Source organism: Lobosporangium transversale (assembly GCF_002105155.1).
Source record: "Lobosporangium transversale strain NRRL 3116 chromosome Unknown BCR41scaffold_17, whole genome shotgun sequence".
Lineage (NCBI taxonomy): Eukaryota > Fungi > Mortierellomycota > Mortierellomycetes > Mortierellales > Mortierellaceae > Lobosporangium > Lobosporangium transversale.
Genome location: NW_019028995.1, coordinates 645,966 through 668,826, shown reverse-complemented (window position 1 = coordinate 668,826; position 22,861 = coordinate 645,966). Strand labels below are relative to the sequence as shown.

The following is a 22,861-nucleotide window of genomic DNA, read 5'->3' as shown; positions in this document are numbered from 1 at the left end:
GTACTCCAGAGACTTTAGGTCGATATCCACAATCCTCCACGTGTTTAAAAAAAGAAAAAAAGCAAGCAAAATTGTGGAAATTGTGGAAATTGGTCATGATATTGCTTTTCTCTAACGGCTTTTCCTCCAAGGCAGTGTTTTACTTGAGTGCCAAGCAAGATTTGCCCAGTATTTAATGACAGTACGGGTGATCATTAAATGAATGATCGTTTCCCATTCAATGGGATTTCACATGATCATTTTTAAATGATCACTCAGGCGACTCGACAACCGGGACTCGTTTGAGAGCGGAACTGCAGCAACGGTCATTATCATTTAGCGTTGCTGTAGAAGAAGAGCGAAACAATGATCTCGCTCACCCGCCTCGTGTGAAGGAGCTATCACCTACGCCAGCGAACGAAAAGCACCATCGAGAGACAATGGTGCTCCGTTCTACAGCGAAAGCTTGCACGTTTACAAATATTATATCGATGTTTGTCCCTTCAAAATCGGAAGTCGATACTTCCGATTAAAAGACTCTTCTATTGCCACCAATGCACATCAACCAAGCCATGGTTGATGGAAATAAGGAGGTCCTGGAGACTATTATGGAACATGCACTAGCTCTGACCACAGCAACCACACAGCATTCGAGACTTTATTCGAAAAGGTTTGCAAGGTCTGGTGAAGACGAGAATAGAGGGCTGTATAATTCATATGGATGGAGCTTCATAGTCCTGATAGGAGGCTAAACTCATGTATTCTTGTGGAAAAAATAAAGTTGCTTGGAACTCCACCATATCACTACGAACTGCGCCCAATCGAGATAATGGGGTGTGGTCAAGAATATGGTAGTCTATAACGCCAGAAGATCGATGAGTGCTGATGAACTCATGAGGATACCGACAGGATCGACGTAGCTGTGCCGGCATCTTAGTTCGCTACGTGTTTTGCTTGAGCCCACCGATGACGGAGATGATACCTGAAGTATTCTAAGAGTCGAGGGAGATCAAAAGTTGTTTTTATTATTGTTAGGCAGGTGCCTTATATTAAGCTCCGTGGTGAGCGTCATCAAATATTCTGATCTTATGAATAAAGAATATATGCGCCCTTTTGGGTGCATTTCCAATTAACAATATCGACGATGATGACTATCTCATACATTTTTAAATCCTAATTACTCCAGTTATAAGTTGCATGGATATGGATGTACAGAGAACCCGGTCTTTCGTGGTAATACATTTGCAAAAGGCATTGGGGGTAAGACTGAGATCTTTTGACGGAAGGGTCAAAGTGTTGCAAGCCAGTAACACATCTCTTCCTCAAAAACAAGTCTCGCTTGCCGATACTGCAGCGGAATCTGTAACGGATCCATGCACAAGAGATCTTGTTTATCAAATGGGATGACAACATCCCTATCCATAGCTTGTTAATCAATACTTTTTCATTAGCTTTCTGTTATTCTTTTTTTTTTTTTTTTTTTTTTTTTTTTTTTATTTTTTTTTCTTATTGATCCGCGTGACCTTTATGGTCTTTGTTACCATCAGGTCAAGTGAGGTGCTGATTGAATAGAGTAGACACCAAGCTTTTTCTTTTTCTTTTTCTTTTTCTTATTATTTTATATTTTATTAATATTATTTTTTGGACGCCAAATTCGAAGTCATTCCTTGTACCAAGAAGTGTGCAGGGCTTGGACTAATGCTCATGGCCATGATAGAATTTTTCATCGTTGCCTCATCTTCCTCGTCTTCGTCTTCTTCTTCCTCAATATCCTCTCGAGGGCTGTGGCGTCCAACAAAATTTAATTCATCCTCTTCTTCTTCTCCTTCCTCCTCTTCCTCCTCTTCCTCCTCTTCTTCATCATCATCATCTTCATCATCCTCCCACTCCTGATAAATACCGTTCATAAATGTTGCACTCTGACGCAGGCGATATGGATCAAATGGGAAAAATGTCTCCAGTTCCTGAGGAAGTATGCCTCCATTCACCTGCCCATTCGCATTGGCTCCATTGCTATCACTTCCTGGAATCGATGCTGGACTATATCTGCGGTGAATAAAGGTTTTCTTATTTTGTTCAAGAATAGGATAAACATACATAAAATCAAGATTGTTGGAAATCCTTGCGAATTGCTTCACAACATTGCCAGAGCAGATCTATTTTTTTTTTTTTTTTTTTTTTTTTATAAAAAAAAGTGCCATGGATTAGTAGAAAGGCAAATCAAAACAGATCGATATCTGATAAAAAAGTGAATACATTTTTATACTCGGGGGAGGGGGTTTAATACCTTTAAAGGATTCAGCCGACTTGTAATGATTCTTTGTAGGGACGCTAATCCAGAGTGCCACTGACGCGTCGCCGACAACTCTGAATTTGGTCCGGGGGCACCATCCATGCTACCAACAATCATCCCCGCGCTATCGAAATCATCCCTGTTGTTCAGCTGCTTTGACCCTCCAATGACCAAAACCTTCCATCGGAAGCAGAAAATATACATCAAGGCCTGGACAACGGCATAGAACACCGCATGACGCTCTGGATCAGGAACAACATTCGATCCAGTGTCCACTTCCTCTATTGTCCCAAGAGCAAACCCACCCAACATGTCAACCACCATCCCAACCTGCCGTAAATCCAAATATTTTGCTCTAGCTACAAATGACGACATGTACGCTGCAGCAGCAACACGTATCACTTGCGGTTGAGACTTGTCCAAAATTTGTTGTCCGAGTGCGCCCAGGAAATAATCAGAGAACTGAGGCGAGAGCGAAATACAATAAAAGAGTAAAAATTGCGTATGCCTCGATTTGAATGTCTGAAGGATCGTCTTCATAAAGATTGACAGAAGAACCAAAAACAGTTCTTGAATCGGTAATGGTACTTCTCCATTCATAGCCGTGAGATCTTGACAACTATTGACATATTGCTCAAGATAGGAGAAAACCAAGAAGAGCATTCCATCTAGCTTTTGGGTCATATCCTTGATATTGAGTACTGCTACTTCTGCTCCAGATTCAGAGTCTGAATCCGATCCACTATCTGACCCTGAATCATCATCGTCATCATCGCTCTCTTCTTCATCCTCGTTGGCTTTATCATTCATATCGAAGTCGTAAACCACCTCCGTATCTGAATCCTCCAATTCCTCCAACTCGACTTGAATCTCCACCTACAAAAAAAATAAAAAGCAAATGCAGTCGTGGAAATGTATCTTGTTAGATATTGGTTACATTCGCATTAAGAATTATCTGTAAGCAAATCTACAAAATGCTGGATGAAACAAAAGCAAAAAATAAAAAGATGCTTACATCTACTTGGATTATTCGATCAATGACTACGCCTAAAACCTGAGTCCGAAGAACCGGTGCGTATTCAAGCACTTTGAGAATATTCTTGACATATGTCACATGAGCATTGATGGATTCGCGCTTATGAGGAAACTCGGCCGCGAGAAGAGGAAAGAGGGTCGTGGAGCCAGTGGGTATAAGATTGAGAATGTACTTCAGTGCTTGATGAACTCGATCGTATTGACGCTCACGTGAAATATCCAGTGTATTGTCAGAGGGCGAAACCTTGTAACCTGTCAATTTTTTAATGAAACGGAACAACTTTCTTTAGAGGACGAGGGAGACGGAGGAGCTGAGGTAACATGTAGGTTGTCAAACAAAGATAGCAAGAGGCTAACACGTTCATATAAACTGTCATATAAAACGTACGAGTAGTAAGCCTTTTCACCAACATAGATTGCACCGGGACCACGTAAACCGCATGGGCCGATACAGCATTGCCCAGGAAAGAGAGGTAATGCTGAACAAAGTTGTCATCTTGTACTATCCAATCAATTTGCAACATGGCATCAATCAATGAAATACATGACTTGTCCAGCAATGAAATGCACTGTGACATCGCTTGAATCCATTGTAGAAGCTTTGCTGGAGTACGTGGCACCGGTTTAGATACTGTAAGCTGGGCAATGAGTTCCTCATAAGGAATAGGGTTTCCCTGTAAAAAAAAAAAAAAAAAAAAGGACAAGAACGCTATTAGATAGCTGACAATGGAGTGAACACAGCGAAAGATCAAGGTCACAAAAATAAAATAATAGTAATAATAAATATAACAGCAACAACAACAGAGCTCCATCTATGTCTGCAACGAACAAATAACTCTGTATTATCCTCAAAGGGACTTTGAGCATGCTGTAGTGTCTCACATACTACGGATCGAGAATATAGAGGGTTTCTATGCCATTGGAATTCAATTGAGCAGTGCTCAGCTCTATAGCAGAGAACAAGAGACCAGAAGAGCACGAGCAAAAAAGGCACATACAGAAGAAAGGAATGTATTCATATATGATTTTTTTTGTTTTGTTTTGTTTTTTTTTTTCTTTCTTTTTCAAAGTAATAATAATAAAAAAGAGTACAATTGGTGGCAAAATACATCCATTGCATTTGACACACTATTTATTCTACGTACTTGTTTCTTTTCCCGAATAGAGCTGCTGATATAGGCCGTCATCATCACCTGACTCTGGCGTTGTCGTTCAAAGTCAGCAACTTGTTCAGTTGTAACCATGGAGGCCGAGGCCGCCACAGGCGTTGAAATGGATCTCTGCATGGGTGGATTAGTATTCACGTGAACATCCGATCCGCTAGAACGTTTATGGTGTTTCGGCCTTGTTGGTGATGAGGTAATATCAGCAGGAATAGTTGAAACAAGAGTAGGGGCAAATGCAACCTTGGACGGTGCAACGGTGGTCGAAAGGGAATTTGAGACGGGCATGTGAGCGGACAAAGAAAAAATTGTTGTTCTTATGAGCGAAAGAGAGGACAGGGTGGCGGGGTCGTTGATAACTGCGGCTCAAGTTGTGTAAATGCGATTGCGAATAGGCAAGGATAAACAAGGGAGGAAGAGAGGGATGCCGCAGTGAATGGAATAAAAGGGAGACTAAGCTGGCGCAGAAGAACAATTTATGAAAGTGTTGTTTGAGCATTAAAAAAAAAAAAAAAAAGCGTGGCTTAGCTAAAACAGTCGTCCTTAATGGAAAACATCCAAATTTGTGCACGGACCAAGATCAAAATACCCTTAATGTCAATTGTTCCATTTGGCGTTTTAGTTCGGAGGGGAGGTCATCTTTTTTTCTTTTCGCGACATCAAACAAAAACGCATTCAATTACTCTCTATAAAAACACAGATCTTAAACACCGATCCAGTCATCATGTTGCAACAACAACCTCCACGTCCGCTTATTGCTGAAATTGAGCAGCTTAAACGTTCTGTTGATGTATGAACCCTACGAAAAAAAAAATAGAAAAATAGAAGCCTCCATCACCACTATCACAACGATAGCAATGAGAACAACATGAGCACTTTTATCGTGACCTTTTGACCTTTTGACCTTTTGACCTTTCGACCTTTTTTTTTTGTTACACCTGTTTATCTATAGAGCATAAATTTACAAACCGCAGAGATGCTCAAGAATCTAGAAAACTTGCGACATATGTGAGTGAACCTAGACTTTTTTTTTTTTTTTTTTTTTTTTATATTAAAAAAATGGCTGCACATACCCATTCCTTACCCATTCCTTACCCTTATTATAACACAATTTGATTAGTGGTGCAGACCACATAGCTCTTCCATCAACACAGCAAGAAAAACTCGATCTAGAATGGGAGTATTTTGAGACCGTATGCGACCAAGTTTTCTTTATCCTAGTATGTTTAATTATCACTGTGTTGGGACCGAACGATTTTATTCTCTCTCTCTTTCCTTTGACTAACTTTCATACTCCTCCTCCTTCTCCTCCTCCTCCTTTAATGTATCTAAAGGAAAATGCTAAATACAAACTTCGACGACAGCAGGACGCTCTTTCTTTACAACTGAACCCACCACTATCAGCACCAGCACCAGCACCAGTAACAGCACCATTACCTCCTTCTCTTCCACTCCAGGAAACGCCCGCTGCTCCAAATTTTACGGATCCATCGATCACTACTCTAGAAATCAATCCCTCGACATCAACAACAGTTACTTCAGCCCCTATTACAACAACAACTACTACCATCACTGCTACCAACACTAATGCTAATGCTAATGCTAATGCTAATGCTAATGCTAATGCTAATATCACCACTAACACTAACGCCGACACTACATCGACCACAGTCCAATCTAGTACATCGCCATTTATTGCAGCTATACAACAACAGCCACTTGACTTGGAAATGTTGAGTCCACCCAATATGTTTGATATTAATGCAAACACAAACAGAATATCTACAGCACCACTCTTGTCCTCTACCCCTATTGTAAACGAATCAGACAGGTCTATTATGGATGACGATGTATTAGCTTCACAAGAAAATAAGCTACAGGACACTATGCTTGACTTGGGGGACATTGGTAGCCTGGGTGACAATTTAGGAGATATGGATGACATGATCAACTTTTGAAGTTTTCTCATCGTTAAATGGATCCATCATTATATGCTTTTTATAAATTATTATCGGTTATTCAAGATTTTGTCAAGGAAGCGAGCGTGTGCTCCACTTAGAGCTTTTATTCATTTATTTCTTTCTTACAAAAGTCTTGGATTCTGCTGAACCGATTGAGGAGCATAATGAAACGCTTCAAAATTCATATTTCCATTCGATTGATGAAGTTTTGGATACCGAGAATACGCCAACGCATTATTGAGTGCTATAATGCCAGGCGACAAAGGCTGATGATGATTCTCAGCTCCAGTAATAGGTTCTGTTGCATTATGATCGATATCTGTATTTGCTTTCATTGGCTCTGCAATGGTTGTTGCAGGCACAAGACCACTCCTAGAGGCATTAGCATCCCTCACATTGTTCGTGGATGAGGTAATGGAGGACGACGCTGGTCCAGCAGCTAATGACATGTGTGAGAAGGAAGCGAACTCTGAATGCGGGTTCGATGTTCCGTATGGGCTAATAGCATAAGTAGACGATGGCATGTCATAGGGCTCATTATGCAGCCGAGTGTTTGAATGGTCAATAGACTCTCCGCCAGTGTACCATAATGCATCGCCAATATTACCATCTTCACGATCATTAACTTGCGCGGAAGTAGGTTTCAGTTGGACGAAATTCCCATTGATCATACTATCACGGGCGCTAGGGTTTGAACCTGAGACAAAATTGGACAATAAGGAGTGATTTGCGCTTGGCGAACTGAGAAGGTGCCCTACAAATGGTTGCATATGAGCATCCTGGTTGATAGGGGCTGTCATTAAAGAAGCGCCTGACTGTTGCGTTTGATATAAAAGTTTGTCAAACTCATATTGGTGATTTGGATTCCATTGATGATATTCACCGTTGATTGCCTTCCTCATGGTTAAAGGACTACCTTTCTGAGATGGCGAGGAAGACCATGACTGGCTTAAAGCGGAAATATCTTGGGTAAACGAGCCATATCCCCACAGACTCGCCATTGGGTTACGACTGGCAGATCCTGAATGACTCCTTCCTTCACCAACGGCTATCGAAGGCCGTCCAGTATTCTTTGCTAACGAGCCATTTGGTTCCGCAACTGAGAGCTCTGCAAAGGTATCCTGAAGCTCGTCGGGTTCTAAAGCCCCTGTCATTGCCAGCACATCTTTAATCATGCCTTCGTTAACGTCACCAACATCCATATCCATATCCATCTGACTGTGTAAGAGCATGTCATTCATACTTGCTGCTAACAAAGCATGCGACGGGGATCCGATACCCAGAGTAACAGCAATTTGTGAGGGAGAGGCGAGAGCATGCGAGCTGATATCAGTCACGAAATTAGTTCCGGGTTGAATATTTGATCCCCAAAAAGCATCCTGCACCCTGGACAAGTCCTGATGAGATCCGGACTGAGTATCCATTGCAACCGGTGTGATGATAGAGCTATTTGAATGCGATCCCCAAGATTCTTTTGTCTCTAAAAATCCAGGGTCGCCAAAACCCGTAACGGTCATAGATACATGATGAGTACTCTCAAGTGAAGAGATTGTATTGGTTATTGGGTCAACGTCGGGCTGTAATGGTAATGATGCAGCACTTATCCTTTGAGCGTCAAAATTGTCATGAGGAGTATTAGCCACGTGTGCAGTGGTCGTTGATGATGTCGTGGGTAGGTTTTGAGAAGATGTAGATTTATATGAGTATGGTGCTCTTATGGGCGGTGTTGGTGGAACGGTGCGTGGAGTTAAGAAAGGCATCACTTCAGCTAGCTTTGTATGGTCGATGGGAGTCTGTGGTGGTAAAAGTGAGTCCTTGTTGAGTTGAGAGTCCTTGATAGAATCCTTGGCTGTCGCTGTAGCATGTGTCGAGGGTCGTTGCAGAACTTGCGTTGGTACTGATCTCATTGGGACATATGAAACTGCAGCTGGACGTTGGAGAATCTGGACTGGGTGTGTTACAGATGTTTTGGGTGTTTGAGCGCTGCTGGAGTTTTGTTTAGTGGCTCCTGTTGGAGCATCTGACAAAGTCTGTCGTGACGCTGATGATTTGGACATTGATGGAGTTGATTGAGACTGGGCAGGTTGGGTAGGCTGAACATTCGATGTTTTAGTCGTAGTTGTAGCCTTCGGTAGCTCTTGTTTTTTCGTCGATGGCGTTACACTAGCTGGCTCTGATGTCTTTGCAGCTGCTTTCTTTGCAGCCAATTCTGCGGCCGCTCTTTCATTTTCATCCTCTGAATCATCTGCAAGCGGCGCGCCACTTGTCAGCAACTCGATAGCCTCTTCGAATTTTCCTTCTGTTTGAATTAGAGCCTTCCTTGAATCGCGTACTGGGAAGCCCATGTCTGCCATCCTGGCAACCACCAATTGCGATGGTCGATAGCTCGTTTTAGCTTTTGGATGCTTTGAAGTTGATGTCTTAGTTGCGGGTGCCACCGTAGATGGTATGGTTACCCCTGATGCAGATGTGCTCGGAACAGCTCTTGGTGTAGCAGGAGCGGAAATAATTGTAGATGATGAAGGTTTTGATATCATCGGCGTGTTGGACATTGTCGGTGCTGGTGTTGGGGATTTAGCAAGAATAGATTGTTGGCTAGTTGCCTGGTTTAAGGGCGCCTTAAGCGGCGGTGAAAGCTGAGCGATTACAGGCGAGCTGATAGGTGAAAGTGAAGCAGATTTTGTAGAGACATTCTGAGCTGCCACTGAAAGTGCCTTGGTAGAGGATGTCTCCTTGGAGGTAGAAGCTCCTGTGTCGGCATTACCCTTGCCCTTTTTCTTTTTCTTCTTTTTACTACTTCCACTTGCATGATGGCCATGTGGGTCATTGGCCAATGCCTTTAGTCGTTCCAACTCCTTCTCTTCTTCTTCGCGCCTTCTCTGATCAGCTTCGAGTTTCTCCTCTTGTTTCCGACGAGCAACACGATCCTTCTCAGCTTCCTCTCTTGCTAACTCCTCATCTTTCTTCCGTTGCTCCTCCAGTAAGGCGTCCTTCTGTTTTTGAGCTTCTTTGATGGCGGCTAATGCCTTTTGAATGTGATGCAAGGTTGCGCGGTACTTTTGCGCTTTTGCCTTGGAGGATTTTTCGCGATCAAGTCCAGCTTTAGCAAGTGCCTCTGGCGTCTGTCCTTGAGCATCCGCGGATGTTACCCTTGCATTATGCTGTAAAAGTAGAGCTACCAATTCGCTATTTCCGTTCTGGGCTGCATAATGAATTGCTGCTTTTCCTGTGGGTGGACTAGTTCTGTCGATGTGATACGGCACTTTTTCCAATATAAATTTGCAGACAGCAAAAGAGGCCCCGTTTGAAGCTGCAGCAGCGTGAAGCGGCATTCGTCCTTCAGAGTCAAGGTCTTCGAGAGAAGCACCTACAGACAAGAAGCAATGAAGCGTCAATTATTCTGATAGCTCTATTGTACAGCATCATGACACAATAAGGACATACCTTTGTTGACAAAATATTCTACCAAATCAAGACATCCTACACGGGCTGCAGTATGTAGTAGAGTTTCTTGCATGCCGTTTGTTTTGATAGTACCAGAATTGGTACCAGATTCTGAAATGTCTTCCCATCCTGAAAGGCGCACAGCCGCTAGTGTGCTAAACCGAGGAAGTCCTGGTATTGCAGCAGACTCTTCAGGTGATGCTTCCACCATTCTCTTGACAAGATCAACTTGGGCCTTTGAAGTGATTGCAAATAGAAATGACCGCGCTCCCTGGTCGGTTTCGACTGTTGTAATGAGTATTGTTTAATCAACGGAAATTAAAATAAGCATTCAGGCCTCATCCATATGCGTTTTTTTTTTTTTTTTTTTTTTTTGAACCATCATCACTCTCAATGGCCAATCAACGATAATAAACGTCAACGGAGGGATGATTTGCTTACGGGCTTCTCGCTTTTTGCGCAATTCAAGTTCTGCCTGCTCTTTCCGCCGTTTTTCTTCCTGTTCCCGCTTTCGGCGTGCTTCATCCTCTAGTCGTAGTCTTTGAAGTAGCTGTATCCGCACTGAGATGAGTGATGGCAACAATACGTATATTATTGTCAGTAGCTATGACTATTTTTTCTCTTTTTTTTTTGTTACCGGTGTTGTTGCTTCTTGCTTCGTCTTTTTCAGAAATAAGAGTAGCTCCATTCAGATAACATTCTACTCCAAAGTTTCTCACCTTCTTCCTGTTTCCGTTTCTGGGCTTCATGAAGTTGCCTTTTTTTGAAGCATTCATTCAACAATTTTTTCTCGGTCCTGGCTTGGAAAATGGCTGCAGACAAGTTGCCTGCCCCATAATGATGTGAGTATCCGTCTAATACATCATTTCCAATATCATCCTCGTCTTCGTAGTCATCATCATCCTCGTCTAAACTATCTCCTTCTTCTTCCTCTTCATCGACGTCCTCATCATCATCATCGTCATCGTCATCGTCATCGTCATCATCATCAAAATCTTCATCGTCCAGATCCCGATCATCTTCGTCCTCATCGTCCTCAACATTGAAATCGTCTTCATCAGGTTCATCTTCATAACTATCATCAGGAAAGCCTAAAGAATTTTGATCCTTATGATCAAATCCACAGCCACATTGTTCATTTTGCCTAGTAGCTTGTTGTTGTTGATGTTGTTGTTGCTGCTGCTGGTGTTGCTGTTGACGTGGATGTCCCAATTGTTGCTCAAGCTTATCAGCGAGGCTGGCTGCAAAATTTGATACGATGAATGACTGGTCTGATAGAACCTCCCTAATTTTAGGTTCTGAAACGGGAACAAATGATGAAAATAGGGAAGGTCACTCAGTTCTATGGAAGTCCAATAACATTGTTTCATAGTGATTAATGACTTTCTTTTTTTTTTACCCTTTTTATCACGCTGTACTCTTGTGTAGAGCTCTATCAACGCTTCTGGGGATGGCCAGACAATATGTTCCTTGCCTGAGCTGAATACCAACTCCTTTGTATTGTTTTCATCCGCCGCAAATGTACCGTTTGCATGATTCGTTAGTGCTGTCGCAATTCTCTAAAGGGAAGTATAAAAAATCATGGGTTAATTAATATTAATACATGGCTGCAAAAAAAAAAAAAAAAAAAAAAAAAAAAGGTAATGGTGTAAAGCGGATAATATCGTTGTGTCCTGTCAAAGCATCCCTTTGTCTTTTATAATGTTATAGCCGCAATGGTATGGAGGGAAAAAAAAAAAAAAAAAAGAAAGTCAAGTCCAAGTACGTGCCTGAATACTTTAGTGGATTTCCTCTGTGATAATGGTAATAAAAAGCTTGCCAATTCCATATATCAATAAAGTCAATTCTCAAGTTAGCCCAAAGTCTTGATGTTGGTCGGTTTAAACGTCCATGGGATATATTATGTGGCTATTTAGCAAAGTGATTTGATCAATGTCCTGACTTCCGTGCTCCTTGTTCTACTCCTCCATACGATTCTCGTTGTATTTCTTTTTTTTTTTTTTTTTATTCCTGAGAGATCCATGATTATAATGTACAATTCCAGTTCTCAAAAAAAAAAAAAAAAAAAAAAAAAAGAATTCCAAGGGTCAACAGGACAGCGAATGGATCGAAAAAGTGAGGAAACATTGTTATACCTTGGCATATTCACGACAAAAAGCATGAATGGAATCGTCCTTGTCCTTTTGTGGGTCGTTTGATGAAAGGTTTTCTGTTGAAGGTGTGTTGTCTACTACTACAGAACCAGCTGCGGTTGTTGTGCTAGGTGGACCAGAAGGAGTGATCGCGGACATGACAGAAGTTGAGTTCCTCTGTGTTGACATGAGATCACGAATCTGCTTGTTTGAACGGCGAGAGTTTAAAAAAAAAAAAAAAAAAAATTGAAGCTTATAATGTATTCGCGATATTCGCGATAGAGGAAAGCTTCAAGTCAAAAATGCACCAGAGTCTCGAGGACTGAAAACAGAAGAAGCAGGTGAGAAAAAAATGTGAGTGTCAAATATAAAAAAAGATAATCATAAAAAAAAAAAAAAGGGCGAAGGGCTTTACTCCTTCTTCCACTTCTTCCAGGAACGTTCAGACATGACCCCTTAAACCAATCAATTGTTTGTTTAAAAAGAGTCCTGCGTTTATCCTTTCCTTGTAAAAATAAAAAGCCAGATCAATTGTTTATAAATATGTGCTGTGATGGTGTAACAAGAGAGGAATGAAGCTTACTGTTTATTTAAATAGTATACATCTACCAAGGCTTTTTTTTTTTTTTTTTATTTTTATTTTTATTTTTTATTTTTATTTTTTATTTTTAAAAAAAATACGGATCTACACACCTCAAGGATTGTGGTGATCTTTGTTTCTGCAAACGAAAGAAGAGATTGACTACATTTATTCGATAATTCTTGCTTTTGACAAATGATATACATTTATTATTCTAATACTGAGAGTGTTGTTACAATTGTTTTTGACATGCCTAACATGTTTACATATCTTTATCCTTTTTTTTTTTTTTTTTTTTTTTTCTTCTACTTTTTAAGTAGACATGATCATGTCGAAAGCAATCTTGCCAGTCAAACCCAAGAGTCCGAGGTCACCAATGTGACCAAAGGCACCCCACTGACGCTTGGCTGGATCGCCACTGGTGTATCCGTAGCTGTAGGCGACACGTCCGGCGCACCACACTAATCCCAATCCGGCAGAGGCAACAGGGTAACGAAGTCCAGCAATGAGGAGCGTCACCAAGTAAGAGCCGAAGCCCTCAAGTGTGTTCTGATGCACGCGCTGCTTGCAGTTAAAGATCTGCTTCTTCCTGTCCTTCTTGGCCTCCACCTCATCCGCATACATCTGAGGAAGAGGAACACCTGCAACCTTGCGGTATGCTCCGACCTTGAACCCAAAACCTGTGACTAGAACACTCGAAAGGACGGAGACGGCGAGAGTCTAATATAAGATATTCCCATGTCAACATAAAGAACATTTATGAAGATCATAAGATAGTATAAAGGCATATTAGCATTGATATTCCTATTTATCGCAAAGAGGATAATAAAGGCTTTGTGGAATTTTTCACATACATATCCGTATTCGGGAGCGATGACGAGAGTAACCATGATGTGTTGGATAGTTTTTTGTGTGTGTGGTTTCTTTGTGGTTGTAGTTGAAGGATTTTTTAAAAATGGAGGAGGGGGAGGAATGGGTTATTAAATACTTTTTTTTTTTTTTTTTTCTTTTCCGTCCAGATTCGATCCGATCTTAATGACAGGAAGGATACGTAGTTCAATGTACATGTACTGATCTTCCCATACAGAAACCGGATCTAAAAGAGGCATAGGATAGGCCCCAATTACCCAATAACAAAGCGACTAGTCATCTTTTAAACAACAAAGTTGGCTCTCTTAAAAAATTTTTTTTTGCTGACGAATTGTTCGTCAACTGCCAACGCGTCCTCTATTTTTCCATCGATCACTTTTTTTTTTTTTTTTTTTTTTTTTCGCCCAACTGGCTAACATAGTTTCATAAGCCACACTTAGTACAGTAGTTGGTCTGTTCCATCATATTTAAAAATAAACCAGATATTATTATTATTATTATTATTATTATTATTATTACATCTCTTGTAACTTTATTCATGGTATTGACAAGGAAGTATATCACAAAAAACTATTGAATCATTCAGATCATACTAAAAATTCTCGACTCTTCAGTGGAAAGTTCACGACGATCCAGTGTTCATCTTTTCATCATCAGAAAACTGGGACGAACTCAGAGAGCGAGGCATGGCAGGTGATCGAACAGTGCCACTGCCATTAGTATTGGTATGGTGCAATAGACAAGGATTCGAGACAGATGTCTTTCGGTTATACGAAGGTTTAGTTGGGACATCAGCATCCGTATTCGCACTTGGATTCATATTTGCAGTCGGATTTGCACTCGTATCTGCGCTTGGAATCTTTGCAGGGTCTGTTCCATGGTGTGCTTGGTGTGACTGATGTGAACGTTCTGTGGGTGTCGCACCCAGTGAAAAATAGAAGCCTTCGTTTCCCTTGCCGGATGCAGGCAAACCGCTGCTGCGGTATTGTTCATAATTCTTTGTGTTGCTGTGGCTGTCACCATGACCAGAGCCATGAAGATGACGTCCCATATCCTTTTCGAGACCTGAGGATGCTCGACGCAAATGAGCGTTGGCTTCAGAGCCATATCCTTGGCAAACACCCTCATGTGGGAAATGAGATGAATTTTTAGGAAGAGGAGACTCTGATCGAGCGTCACGTCCGTATGCTTCTGCATAAAAATCCATATTGATATATGTTGATAGAATGTGTGTGAAAAGAAGAAAAGATGCGATGTGATGTGAGTGGGAAAATATGAAAAGATAAATAGGCTGAAAGGAGAGTGATTAATTTTTTATTGATGCAATCACTGGGTATCAGTGCACTTTATGCGATTTTTTTTTTCCCCTTTTGCGTTTGATTTGCAATAACTTTTAGGAAAAAAAATTCTTGAAGAACAGACCAGTAAGATCTTGGGAAAAGAGGACTCGTGCCCTTTTCAACCAAGAACTCCCTACACCACTGAGAAGACTTTACTGATTTATCAGGGTTGATTGCCTCAATAGGAGATTTGTCTCCTGCGGTTTGATTCCAACCCTCCGACCCGATTCCCAATATCCGGACAAGACAAAAAAAAAAAAATCCCTTCAGTTATTTATCACAAGGTCATCATTCTATCGCTTCTTTTCCACCCTCATTGTTATCGAATTGCAAACATGCTTGCTTGTTCAGTCATGGAACAGGTAGTCAGATGATGTGTAATGGAACCAAAAAAAAAAAAAAAGAAAGAAAGGACGGTATACAGGAAGTTGCAGCTCTTGTTGCAAAAGAGAGATGTATAGATAAAGCAAGGCCAAGGAACAGTAGCAGCAGTAATAAAAAAAGAATTAATCATTATGGCCAGAGGGTCTTATTACAAAGAATCTTTAGACTTTCGGGCAAATGATCAAAGACTCCCAGTTTGTTATAAGATCCATCAATAGCCATAAATAATAGACTTTTTCCCTTTTTTTATTACTCTGCCATCAATCCTTATTACCAACTACCTCTCTCAAAGAGCATGTGCGTTACCTATCCTGTCCTTCTAAATATCCTTCTTTTCTTTTGGTTCATCGACACAGTCATTAGCAAGAGGTTCACGTTTCTGATCTTCAAATGCAAAGACCGTTGCGCCTTCGATTATCAATGAAGTAGGAACATCATGATGCGAATTCAAACATGCCTTTCCATTTTTACATCATTAGGGAGGTTTTTTTTTTTTTCCTTGGAAACAAAAAAAAAAACTCTTCGTGGTTCTTCCTCTCCTTCCTTCTCTTCAAGCTACATACCAACTCTTTGTTATTAAGCTCTTAGTCCAAAATTATAACAATAATAAACAGTAGATATAAAGGAAAATAAAAAAATAAAAAGCAAAAACGGGTATTAGACCGCTTTATAAAAGGCGCGATATCTCCATCCGATTGAAAACTTTTCTGGTGCCACATTGTTTCTTCTTCTCGGCATCATTTGCTAGTTGTCGTCATTGGCGCAAACATCGATTATAGTCGGAAAAACCCAGTTATTGTCGTTATTATTATCATTATTTTTTTCCCTTTCCCTTCGTCTACTAGGATAGGATTTAAGAGGATGACAAAGGGGAGAGGATGGGGAGTAGAAGGAGAAGTCATATGAATAAAGAGAGAGAGAGAGAGAGAGATACTCCCTTACACTCCTGTCAGATTTCTGTTCGACTCTCATCGGCCCTTGACCTCATAAGAGGTTAATATGGACACTCGTCATTGTGTGAGAGGTTATCATCAACCAGGAGAGGCAAAGACAGCATCAAAATAGAGAAACAATGAAAAATAATAGCCGTGGGCATCACATCGCAGGATCGTATTACAGAATGAAAGGAAACAGGAAATTGAATATATCAGATTCACGATAATCCATTTTTTTATTGATTGAAGAATTATATTGATGGTCAGAAATGAGGTTGAATCAAGTCTTTATACATCGCTCGGTGGAAATCACAGCCACATCTCAAAATGTGGCTGATTGCGTAAAAAAAGAGGCTCCAGAACTTTATCCAGTTCTCAATAACACAGGCTTGCTTGAATGCTACAGCTTCGAGCATGCTAAAGGCAATCCTGTCGCTAACAGCCGACATGGTAGCATTGAAAATCCCACAAATCATCCTACAGGAGCTCTTGTGCTGTACCTATACAAAAATGGCTATGCTATCCTACCCAACTTTTTATTATTCTTCATAGATGCCTTTAAATTTTGATATTGGTGGATGAAGAAGATAGACCATCGAAAAATCGATAACAGGTAATAGCCTGATAAAGGTGAAAAGTAATAGTTTAAGGAATAGTATATACGCAGAGTAAACATGACTGACAACGTTTAGATAAACAACATCCACAAGAGACTCATTTGTCTTTTATTAAAAGCAATATTATGCTATACTACGAACTTGGGATCTGTGTAGAGGGTATAATTATCCTTGGATCAATGGTTAGCTGTTTAGCTGCTGCTGCTATTGTTGTTATTGTTGTTATTGTTGTTGTTGCTTTTCCTAATCTATTAGAAAGCTCCTCGATGCTTGTTCTGCTGTTCTTGTCGATTTGTTGTCTCCATTCGTCCAGATCGAAGCTCATTATCAAAATCTACTGGACAAAAATAAGCATTTTAGGAGCCAAGGCGGGGCCAATAGCGGCATAATACTCGCGCATTGCTTTTTTATCCTTTTTGAAAACTTCTGAATCCTATTATTTTAAAAAAGAAAATAAAAAGTCAGTTTTTTTTTTTTTTTTTTTTTTTTTTTTTTTTTTTTTTTTTAAATTCAGAATATTGGTAATGACATGAATAATGATGATCCTATTACCGTAAGTATCATCGCCTTGTCACCCTGAAAGACGACAAGCTGCGACAGATCTTGGTCCGTGACATCATCAGGATCCATCATTCCTGGAGGTGGCATAGAGGACGACGACGGCGGTGGTGTGAGCGAAAGTCGTTTACCACTACGCATATATTCTAATAAAGAAGGTGATCCCCCATCCTGGTAAGGCCTCTTGCGCTTACAATTGCCTTCTCCCTCATCGTTGCTTCCTGAATTTGAACCCGAGGATGTGCCTAAATCCGATCTCGATTTAGTCCTAGACTCATCCTGAATTCCTAGCTTCTGCACATCCTCAGATACATCAGTCTCCATACGACAACAGGACGACTCTGTCATTTCCACTTCAGGTAAAAGCTGTTGCTGTTGCTGCTGTTGCTGCTGTTGTTGTTGTTGCCCTTGACAATTCTTTGATTTTTCACGCTCTCTTTTCTCTGCAGCCCTCATCTCTGCAGCCATTGTGATCAAGAGTCCTTTTACTCTTGGGTTAAAAAGTTCAGAATTGCTGAATGGAAAATATCTTTTTGACTGCAAGAGATAGATACATTTTTCAAATGGTACCCAACCATATGTCTCCTATTCATCCCAAGGAAAAAAAAAAAAAAAAAAAAAAGTTAATAAACAATGTGGATACTTTGCCCTTCACATTCCAATATACAATATACTATGCAAATGTTGTTCATAGGGTGCATACAGGGTCCAAAAGGTAAGATGGGTGGTAAAGAGCCTTATAATGAGTCTTTGGTGCTGACGACACATAGTGTCCCATTGTATAATACTCCATGTCCTGAAAGCCTGGGATCATTTTGATCTCCTGAACCAAAGCAATCTCCCGTAATGTACTGTATTTCCCCAAAGACAGACTGGACAGTGTTGGATCATAGTAAAAGTATCCAGATGAAACACAACGCGGTAATATGTCCAAGACCGATACAGCAATTAGTTTGTCATCAACATAGTAGCACTGATGGAATGTTCCGTAACCAACCAATCCGAGACGATCGTGCTGTGGAGTTTTGATCTCGGCCTAGAAACGAAGAAATTGAAATACGTATATTAGCCCAAACGTGAGAAGATATTAGTGTTTTTAAGCATTACTATGTAGTACGGAAAGCACATCTTACCACAAGAGGTGTACGCGTCGCATTGCTGTCAAAGGCCTCTCGTGAGAGCATAGATGAAGGAACCTGATGAATCACTTGCTGATAATGGCAATAAAGGTCATACTTTTCTTGTGTAAACGTCGCAGGTTCCAAAACAACCTTTAATAATAATAACAAAATAAAATAAAATAAAATAAACAGCGTGTTAGATAGTGCCTTGAAGGAGCCAATGTACTATTTTAACTCTCCAAATCATAATATCATACAAAGATCTCTTAATATATATATATTTACTAACCTTAAACCGCTTCCAATCTATTTCCCCGGCATTACGCATCCGATCCACATCTGCGGCATAGATACTTTGAAGAAAGTCCGCAGGCTCACCATGGCCACCACCATTGCTGCCTTTGACGCTGATTGGGGGAGTGCTTGATTTCCGGCGAAGACCATGACCATGATGGAGTGAGGGACTTCGTTGGGTAGAAGTAGAAGGAGTAGTAGCAGTGGTAGGCTCTGGACTGGGACTGTGGCTGTGTTCATCATTTAAGCTTGCATCTTCTCGAGCAACACTTTCGCGAGAGATCTTCAATGGAACGTATTGATTCTTGATGTAGCGATTAAGTCTAGCAACTGCACGTCGCTGACCCTTGGAAGGAGTAAATTCAGACGTATTAACACTTTTGTAGGAGGAACGAAATTAATCAAAGGTGGAGGGAAGATTTTCAGAGTTAAATTTAGAAATGCGGTAATTGCGGGCGCGTACAAAATATTTCGCAAATCCTTTTGGGCGAAAAACTTACCGAATTGTGTACTGTCGACAACAACTAGACAAGCACAAAGGAAATAAAAGAGCATTTAGAAGAGAAAAAAAAAAAGAGTGGGGAATAACCAATGTCAATGAAAGACAAAAGGATTTTGCTTTGAATGGGGAAAAGACAATTGTTTCGAAAATGAAAATATAATTTCCAACATGTGGCGGATCTCTCCTAATAATTGGATCATATTGATCTATTTCCTCCATGTAAGCCCAAAAGAGTGTGTGTATGGTCATGTCATATTTTATTTCATGGCCCCTCCCTTCCCCCCTAACAAGTGGACCGGACCAACCTCACTAACAAATAGAATCTGTTGGACCTACCTATCTCTTAGATTAGGCTTATACAGATACAGACCAAACCTAATAGAAAGATATAGAAGGAGGGTTTTGGTTAAAGATTTGTTATGGGCTTTCTCTGGTGATATTCTTCTCTCATCCTTCTCTTCATGGCATAGTAATCTCTCTTTTTTTTTTAGTATACAATACCTTCTCCAACCTTGGTCTAGTAGTTCTTGATAATCCTATAATAATAATAATAATAATAATAATAATATAAATAAAAAGGTCAGAATAAGATAGCAGACATGAACAGACATTAACAGGTCCATATCCCATGTTGAAAAGTTTTAACAAGACACCCACTGCTGTGTTTCTTTTCCCGACATTACACCCATTACAACATGCTCAAAATTTCCTCTCTTCCTCCCCCCCTTTTTTTTAAGAAATGAATGGTCACGAAATAAAAGTGTGCGCGTTTGCTTCGCCGTGGAGAGAATGAATGTTAGAAGACATGGACAAGTTGAAACGCGTACTCATGGTATTGCATGCGTAAGTTATACCCACTCTTCCCATCCCTCCCCTTCACCCACTAAAAGAGAAAGAAAAGTAGTAGTAAGAGTAGAAGGACTACTAAGAGTAGTCGTAGTAGTAGTGTAGTAAGCAACAGGTAGTAAAGTACAAGTAAAAGTACCTTGCACGTCAGCTTGTAGGCGAATGCACCATACACATGAGCCGAGTTTTCACTTCCACAGTAACCACATGAAGCAATGGTGAACCCAACGGGTTTGATGATGCTGTAAGTTTCTGACATTTCTTTTTTTTTTTTTTTTTTTTTTTTTTTTCTTTTTTTTTTTTCTCTTATTACTTTTTATCGTATGGAATATGTATGTGAATATGTTGGGCGTAGTGTAGTAAACCGTTGATAAATAGGCTGATGGATTGTTATATAAAGTATCGGAAGAGAAACGTCAACGAGCAAATTGCTAATGTTAATGCTTAGTAGTAAGTATTGTAAGGTATGTGTCTGTGTGTGAGTGTGTGAACAAAAAAAAAAAGGGTCGAAGGGAAAAAGAAAAAAGTACCCATGTTCTCTACACTTTGTCTTCTTGGTATGAGAGAAAGGATGGAGTCTGTGGAACAAATTCGTTAATTCAATCACATGATTTTATTTGACTTTTTTTTTCTTATTACATTCCATTTTTTTTTTTTTTTATTCGGAAAAAGTTAATGGCTCTACCAAAATATAAGGAAAGGAAAAAAAAAAAAAAAAAAAAAAAAAAAGGGATTCCCCCATTTAAGGGTAAAAAGCATGGCGCTGCATCGCAGGGTGTGGATTCACCTGTGTATGCGGAGTCTCTGAGAGATGTTGTGTCTGATGTGAATATGAATGTGGATGTGATCCTCGTCGATGCAACATCTGTTCCTGTTGTTCTTGTTGCTGGCGTTGAAACACCTCCCGTTTATGCTCTTGTAGTTGCTGGATCTCATACGCATTTAGCCTAACTGGACTGGTTGCTAAGGGTGAATGCAACTGTGATGGGAGTGAGCCAAACATACTACTGGTCGCCGTTGGTTGACCGCTACTGACCCCTCGAAGAAGTCGGTCAGAGTTATGGCTCCCATAGACAGGGATCGGCTGCGAATGTGCCACCGCCGCTTGAACCTCAAACATGGCCCCGGATGAAGAGATTGTCGGTCTTCTCGATAATGGCATAGACTTGAGCTCAGGCACAGTTGGAGAAGTATTACCCCAAGAATAAGGAGACGAAGGAACAGGGGATGGATGGCCAGGGCTTAATCGCTGAAAATCCACCGCGGAGGGTGAATGGCCCTCAGGGGTGGAATAGCGTGTCTGTGGATGCGAAACCGCGCGTTGGTGGAATTGAGACATCTGTGGATGCTGTGGTTGAGCATGCTGATAAGGATGATAGTGCAATGAATGCTGCTGAAGTGTGTCCGGTCGTTGTTGCTGGTGCTGTGGCTGTGGCTGTGGCTGTGGCTGATGTTGATGTTGATGTTGGTGTTGCTGCTGAGACTGTAAGATACAGGGCGATGGCTCATGTGGATCATGAACAAACGAGATGTGCGGGAATGACATGGCTCGCTGGCGGTATAACTGTGAATGCTCAGATACACCACGCATGTACTGATATGGGCCTGGCACTAAATGGAAACCTGAGTACTGATGAGGATGGTGTAGATGATACACGCCCCTGTTGCTGCCGACCGTTGCCTCGGCTGCGGCTGCCTTGCTACCACCCTTTGGGCGTCCTCTAGGCTTTGGAACAGCGTCTTGACAGCTCGAAGCCTTGGAAGGGTGCTTGAGACAGTTCTGACAAGGCCGTCCATGGTCACACTTGATATGGGACTTTTTACAGCTAGCACATGCCACTACAGGCGTCATGATATCATCGTACGAAGGGGATGTCGGTGAGGGTGGATTAGAGGATGGAGGGGTGGAGGAAGGAGAGGGAGAAGGAGCGTCGATCATATTGGCCAGCGTAGGTGTGTTTAAGCTGAGATTCAATGTAGATCCTTTGTTTGTGTTCATGTCTGTGTTCATGTCTGTGCTCAGGGATAGAGTCTCTGGGATGTGCTCAAAATCGGAGACAACCTGAGACATTGTAGACCCAGGCGTAGGGATCGGGAAGACAGATTGACCACGACATGTTTCTAGCGGTGATGGTTGACAGGGACCGGGCACACTGCCGAGTGACGTTGAGGAGCTGACAAAGTCAAGGTTCAACTCGTGGGGTGAAAAGATTTCTTTCAACTCCACTTGAGATGGATGTGATTGAAATGACCCAAATCGTTCACTGAGATCAAGCGGGGATGTCAGTGTGGATGAAGGTGACGCGGACGAGAAGATGGGCGTTAGATGTTCTTGCTTGAGAGTATTATAAGGAGAAGTCAAACCAAGTCCCAGACCATGTAGGGCTGCCATTGTGGTATCCAATCCGTCAAGTGGGCCTTGTTGCTGAGCAACAGCATATGAAAGAGTTACTGATGGGGCCATGGATGTAGGTGTGGATTCGAGGACGATTGTATTACTCATAATTGCCTCTGGGATGAACGATGAAGCCGATTGAAGGTGTTGGTACTGCTGAAAAGTATTGATGCTATTGTCAGGGATGGTTTGTGTGTTGAATGTAAGGGTTTGAGTGTTGACACTATTTTTACTATTATCAGTGAAGAGAGGGAACGATGACGATGTATTTGGAGACAAATCCGAGCCGATGTCCTGTTCCCAATTCATAAAAGTTTGATCAAAAGCTTTAGTCTCCAGAGGACTTTGCTGTTCCCAGAGAGGATCAGCAAATGGATCTATTTGGAGGTTGGGATAGAGTGAAGCTGACTGT

The 22,861-nt window shown here is 41.1% G+C and overlaps 7 protein-coding genes across 7 annotated transcripts; 1 reads left to right on the top strand and 6 right to left on the bottom strand.

Annotated features, from left to right (window-relative positions):
• Positions 1-1,613: 1,613 nt before the first annotated feature.
• Positions 1,614-4,930, bottom strand: BCR41DRAFT_336263 (RNA polymerase I-specific transcription initiation factor RRN3-domain-containing protein; the record flags this gene model as incomplete). Its single annotated transcript, XM_022022025.1, has 5 exons — positions 4,453-4,930; positions 3,696-3,981; positions 3,288-3,559; positions 2,267-3,148; positions 1,614-2,135 (listed from the first exon to the last, which is right to left on the bottom strand). The coding sequence occupies exons 1-5, from the start codon at positions 4,756-4,758 to the stop codon at positions 1,614-1,616; spliced, it is 2,268 nt and encodes a 755-aa protein (XP_021881743.1). The 5' UTR covers positions 4,759-4,930.
• Positions 4,931-5,128: 198 nt separating this feature from the next.
• Positions 5,129-6,491, top strand: BCR41DRAFT_56677 (hypothetical protein). Its single transcript, XM_022030913.1, has 4 exons — positions 5,129-5,260; positions 5,423-5,478; positions 5,591-5,690; positions 5,805-6,491. Exons 1-4 carry the CDS (start codon positions 5,195-5,197, stop codon positions 6,426-6,428), a joined length of 846 nt encoding a protein of 281 aa, XP_021881742.1. The 5' UTR covers positions 5,129-5,194; the 3' UTR covers positions 6,429-6,491.
• Positions 6,492-10,772: 4,281 nt separating this feature from the next.
• On the bottom strand, positions 10,773-12,361 carry BCR41DRAFT_56704 (hypothetical protein). Its single transcript, XM_022030914.1, has 2 exons — positions 12,011-12,361; positions 10,773-11,434 (listed from the first exon to the last, which is right to left on the bottom strand). Exons 1-2 carry the CDS (start codon positions 12,194-12,196, stop codon positions 10,967-10,969), a joined length of 654 nt encoding a protein of 217 aa, XP_021881741.1. The 5' UTR covers positions 12,197-12,361; the 3' UTR covers positions 10,773-10,966.
• Positions 12,362-12,885: 524 nt separating this feature from the next.
• On the bottom strand, positions 12,886-13,536 carry BCR41DRAFT_353207 (hypothetical protein). Its single transcript, XM_022024097.1, has 2 exons — positions 13,442-13,536; positions 12,886-13,307 (listed from the first exon to the last, which is right to left on the bottom strand). The coding sequence occupies exons 1-2, from the start codon at positions 13,475-13,477 to the stop codon at positions 12,900-12,902; spliced, it is 444 nt and encodes a 147-aa protein (XP_021881740.1). The 5' UTR covers positions 13,478-13,536; the 3' UTR covers positions 12,886-12,899.
• Positions 13,537-13,975: 439 nt separating this feature from the next.
• BCR41DRAFT_353206 (hypothetical protein) lies at positions 13,976-15,054 on the bottom strand. The gene has a single exon (XM_022024096.1). The coding sequence runs from the start codon at positions 14,662-14,664 to the stop codon at positions 14,080-14,082; it is 585 nt and encodes a 194-aa protein (XP_021881739.1). The 5' UTR covers positions 14,665-15,054; the 3' UTR covers positions 13,976-14,079.
• Positions 15,055-16,866: 1,812 nt separating this feature from the next.
• BCR41DRAFT_322359 (arginine-tRNA-protein transferase) lies at positions 16,867-20,314 on the bottom strand (the record flags this gene model as incomplete). The annotated part of the gene is made up of 9 exons (XM_022021468.1): positions 16,867-17,166; positions 17,286-17,876; positions 17,995-18,327; positions 18,425-18,562; positions 18,702-19,083; positions 19,207-19,230; positions 19,545-19,583; positions 19,710-19,744; positions 20,194-20,314. Coding segments are annotated over 9 exons (1,762 nt in total), but the record flags the coding sequence as incomplete, so codon positions are not given.
• Positions 20,315-20,712: 398 nt separating this feature from the next.
• Positions 20,713-22,557, bottom strand: BCR41DRAFT_370562 (hypothetical protein; the record flags this gene model as incomplete). The annotated part of the gene is made up of 2 exons (XM_022026543.1): positions 20,713-20,735; positions 21,252-22,557. 2 exons carry the CDS (start codon positions 22,555-22,557, stop codon positions 20,713-20,715), a joined length of 1,329 nt encoding a protein of 442 aa, XP_021881737.1.
• Between the last annotated feature and the right edge of the window lie 304 nt (positions 22,558-22,861).

Bases quoted from the DNA above. Each gene is read 5' to 3' on its own strand.
- BCR41DRAFT_353207 (XM_022024097.1), bottom strand. From the start codon at position 13,477: ATGGTTACTCTCGTCATCGCTCCCGAATACGGATAT. The intron at 13,308-13,441 runs GTATGTGAAAAA...ATCTTATATTAG, and splicing joins TCGCTCCCGAATACGGATAT to ACTCTCGCCGTCTCCGTCCT.
- BCR41DRAFT_56704 (XM_022030914.1), bottom strand. From the start codon at position 12,196: ATGTCAACACAGAGGAACTCAACTTCTGTCATGTCCGCGATCACTCCT. The intron at 11,435-12,010 runs GTATAACAATGT...ACTTCCCTTTAG, and splicing joins TTTGTCGTGAATATGCCAAG to AGAATTGCGACAGCACTAAC.
- BCR41DRAFT_56677 (XM_022030913.1), top strand. From the start codon at position 5,195: ATGTTGCAACAACAACCTCCACGTCCGCTTATTGCTGAAATTGAGCAG. The intron at 5,261-5,422 runs GTATGAACCCTA...GTTTATCTATAG, and splicing joins AGCTTAAACGTTCTGTTGAT to AGCATAAATTTACAAACCGC. The intron at 5,691-5,804 runs GTATGTTTAATT...ATGTATCTAAAG, and splicing joins ACCAAGTTTTCTTTATCCTA to GAAAATGCTAAATACAAACT.
- BCR41DRAFT_353206 (XM_022024096.1), bottom strand. From the start codon at position 14,664: ATGGATTTTTATGCAGAAGCATACGGACGTGACGCTCGATCAGAGTCT.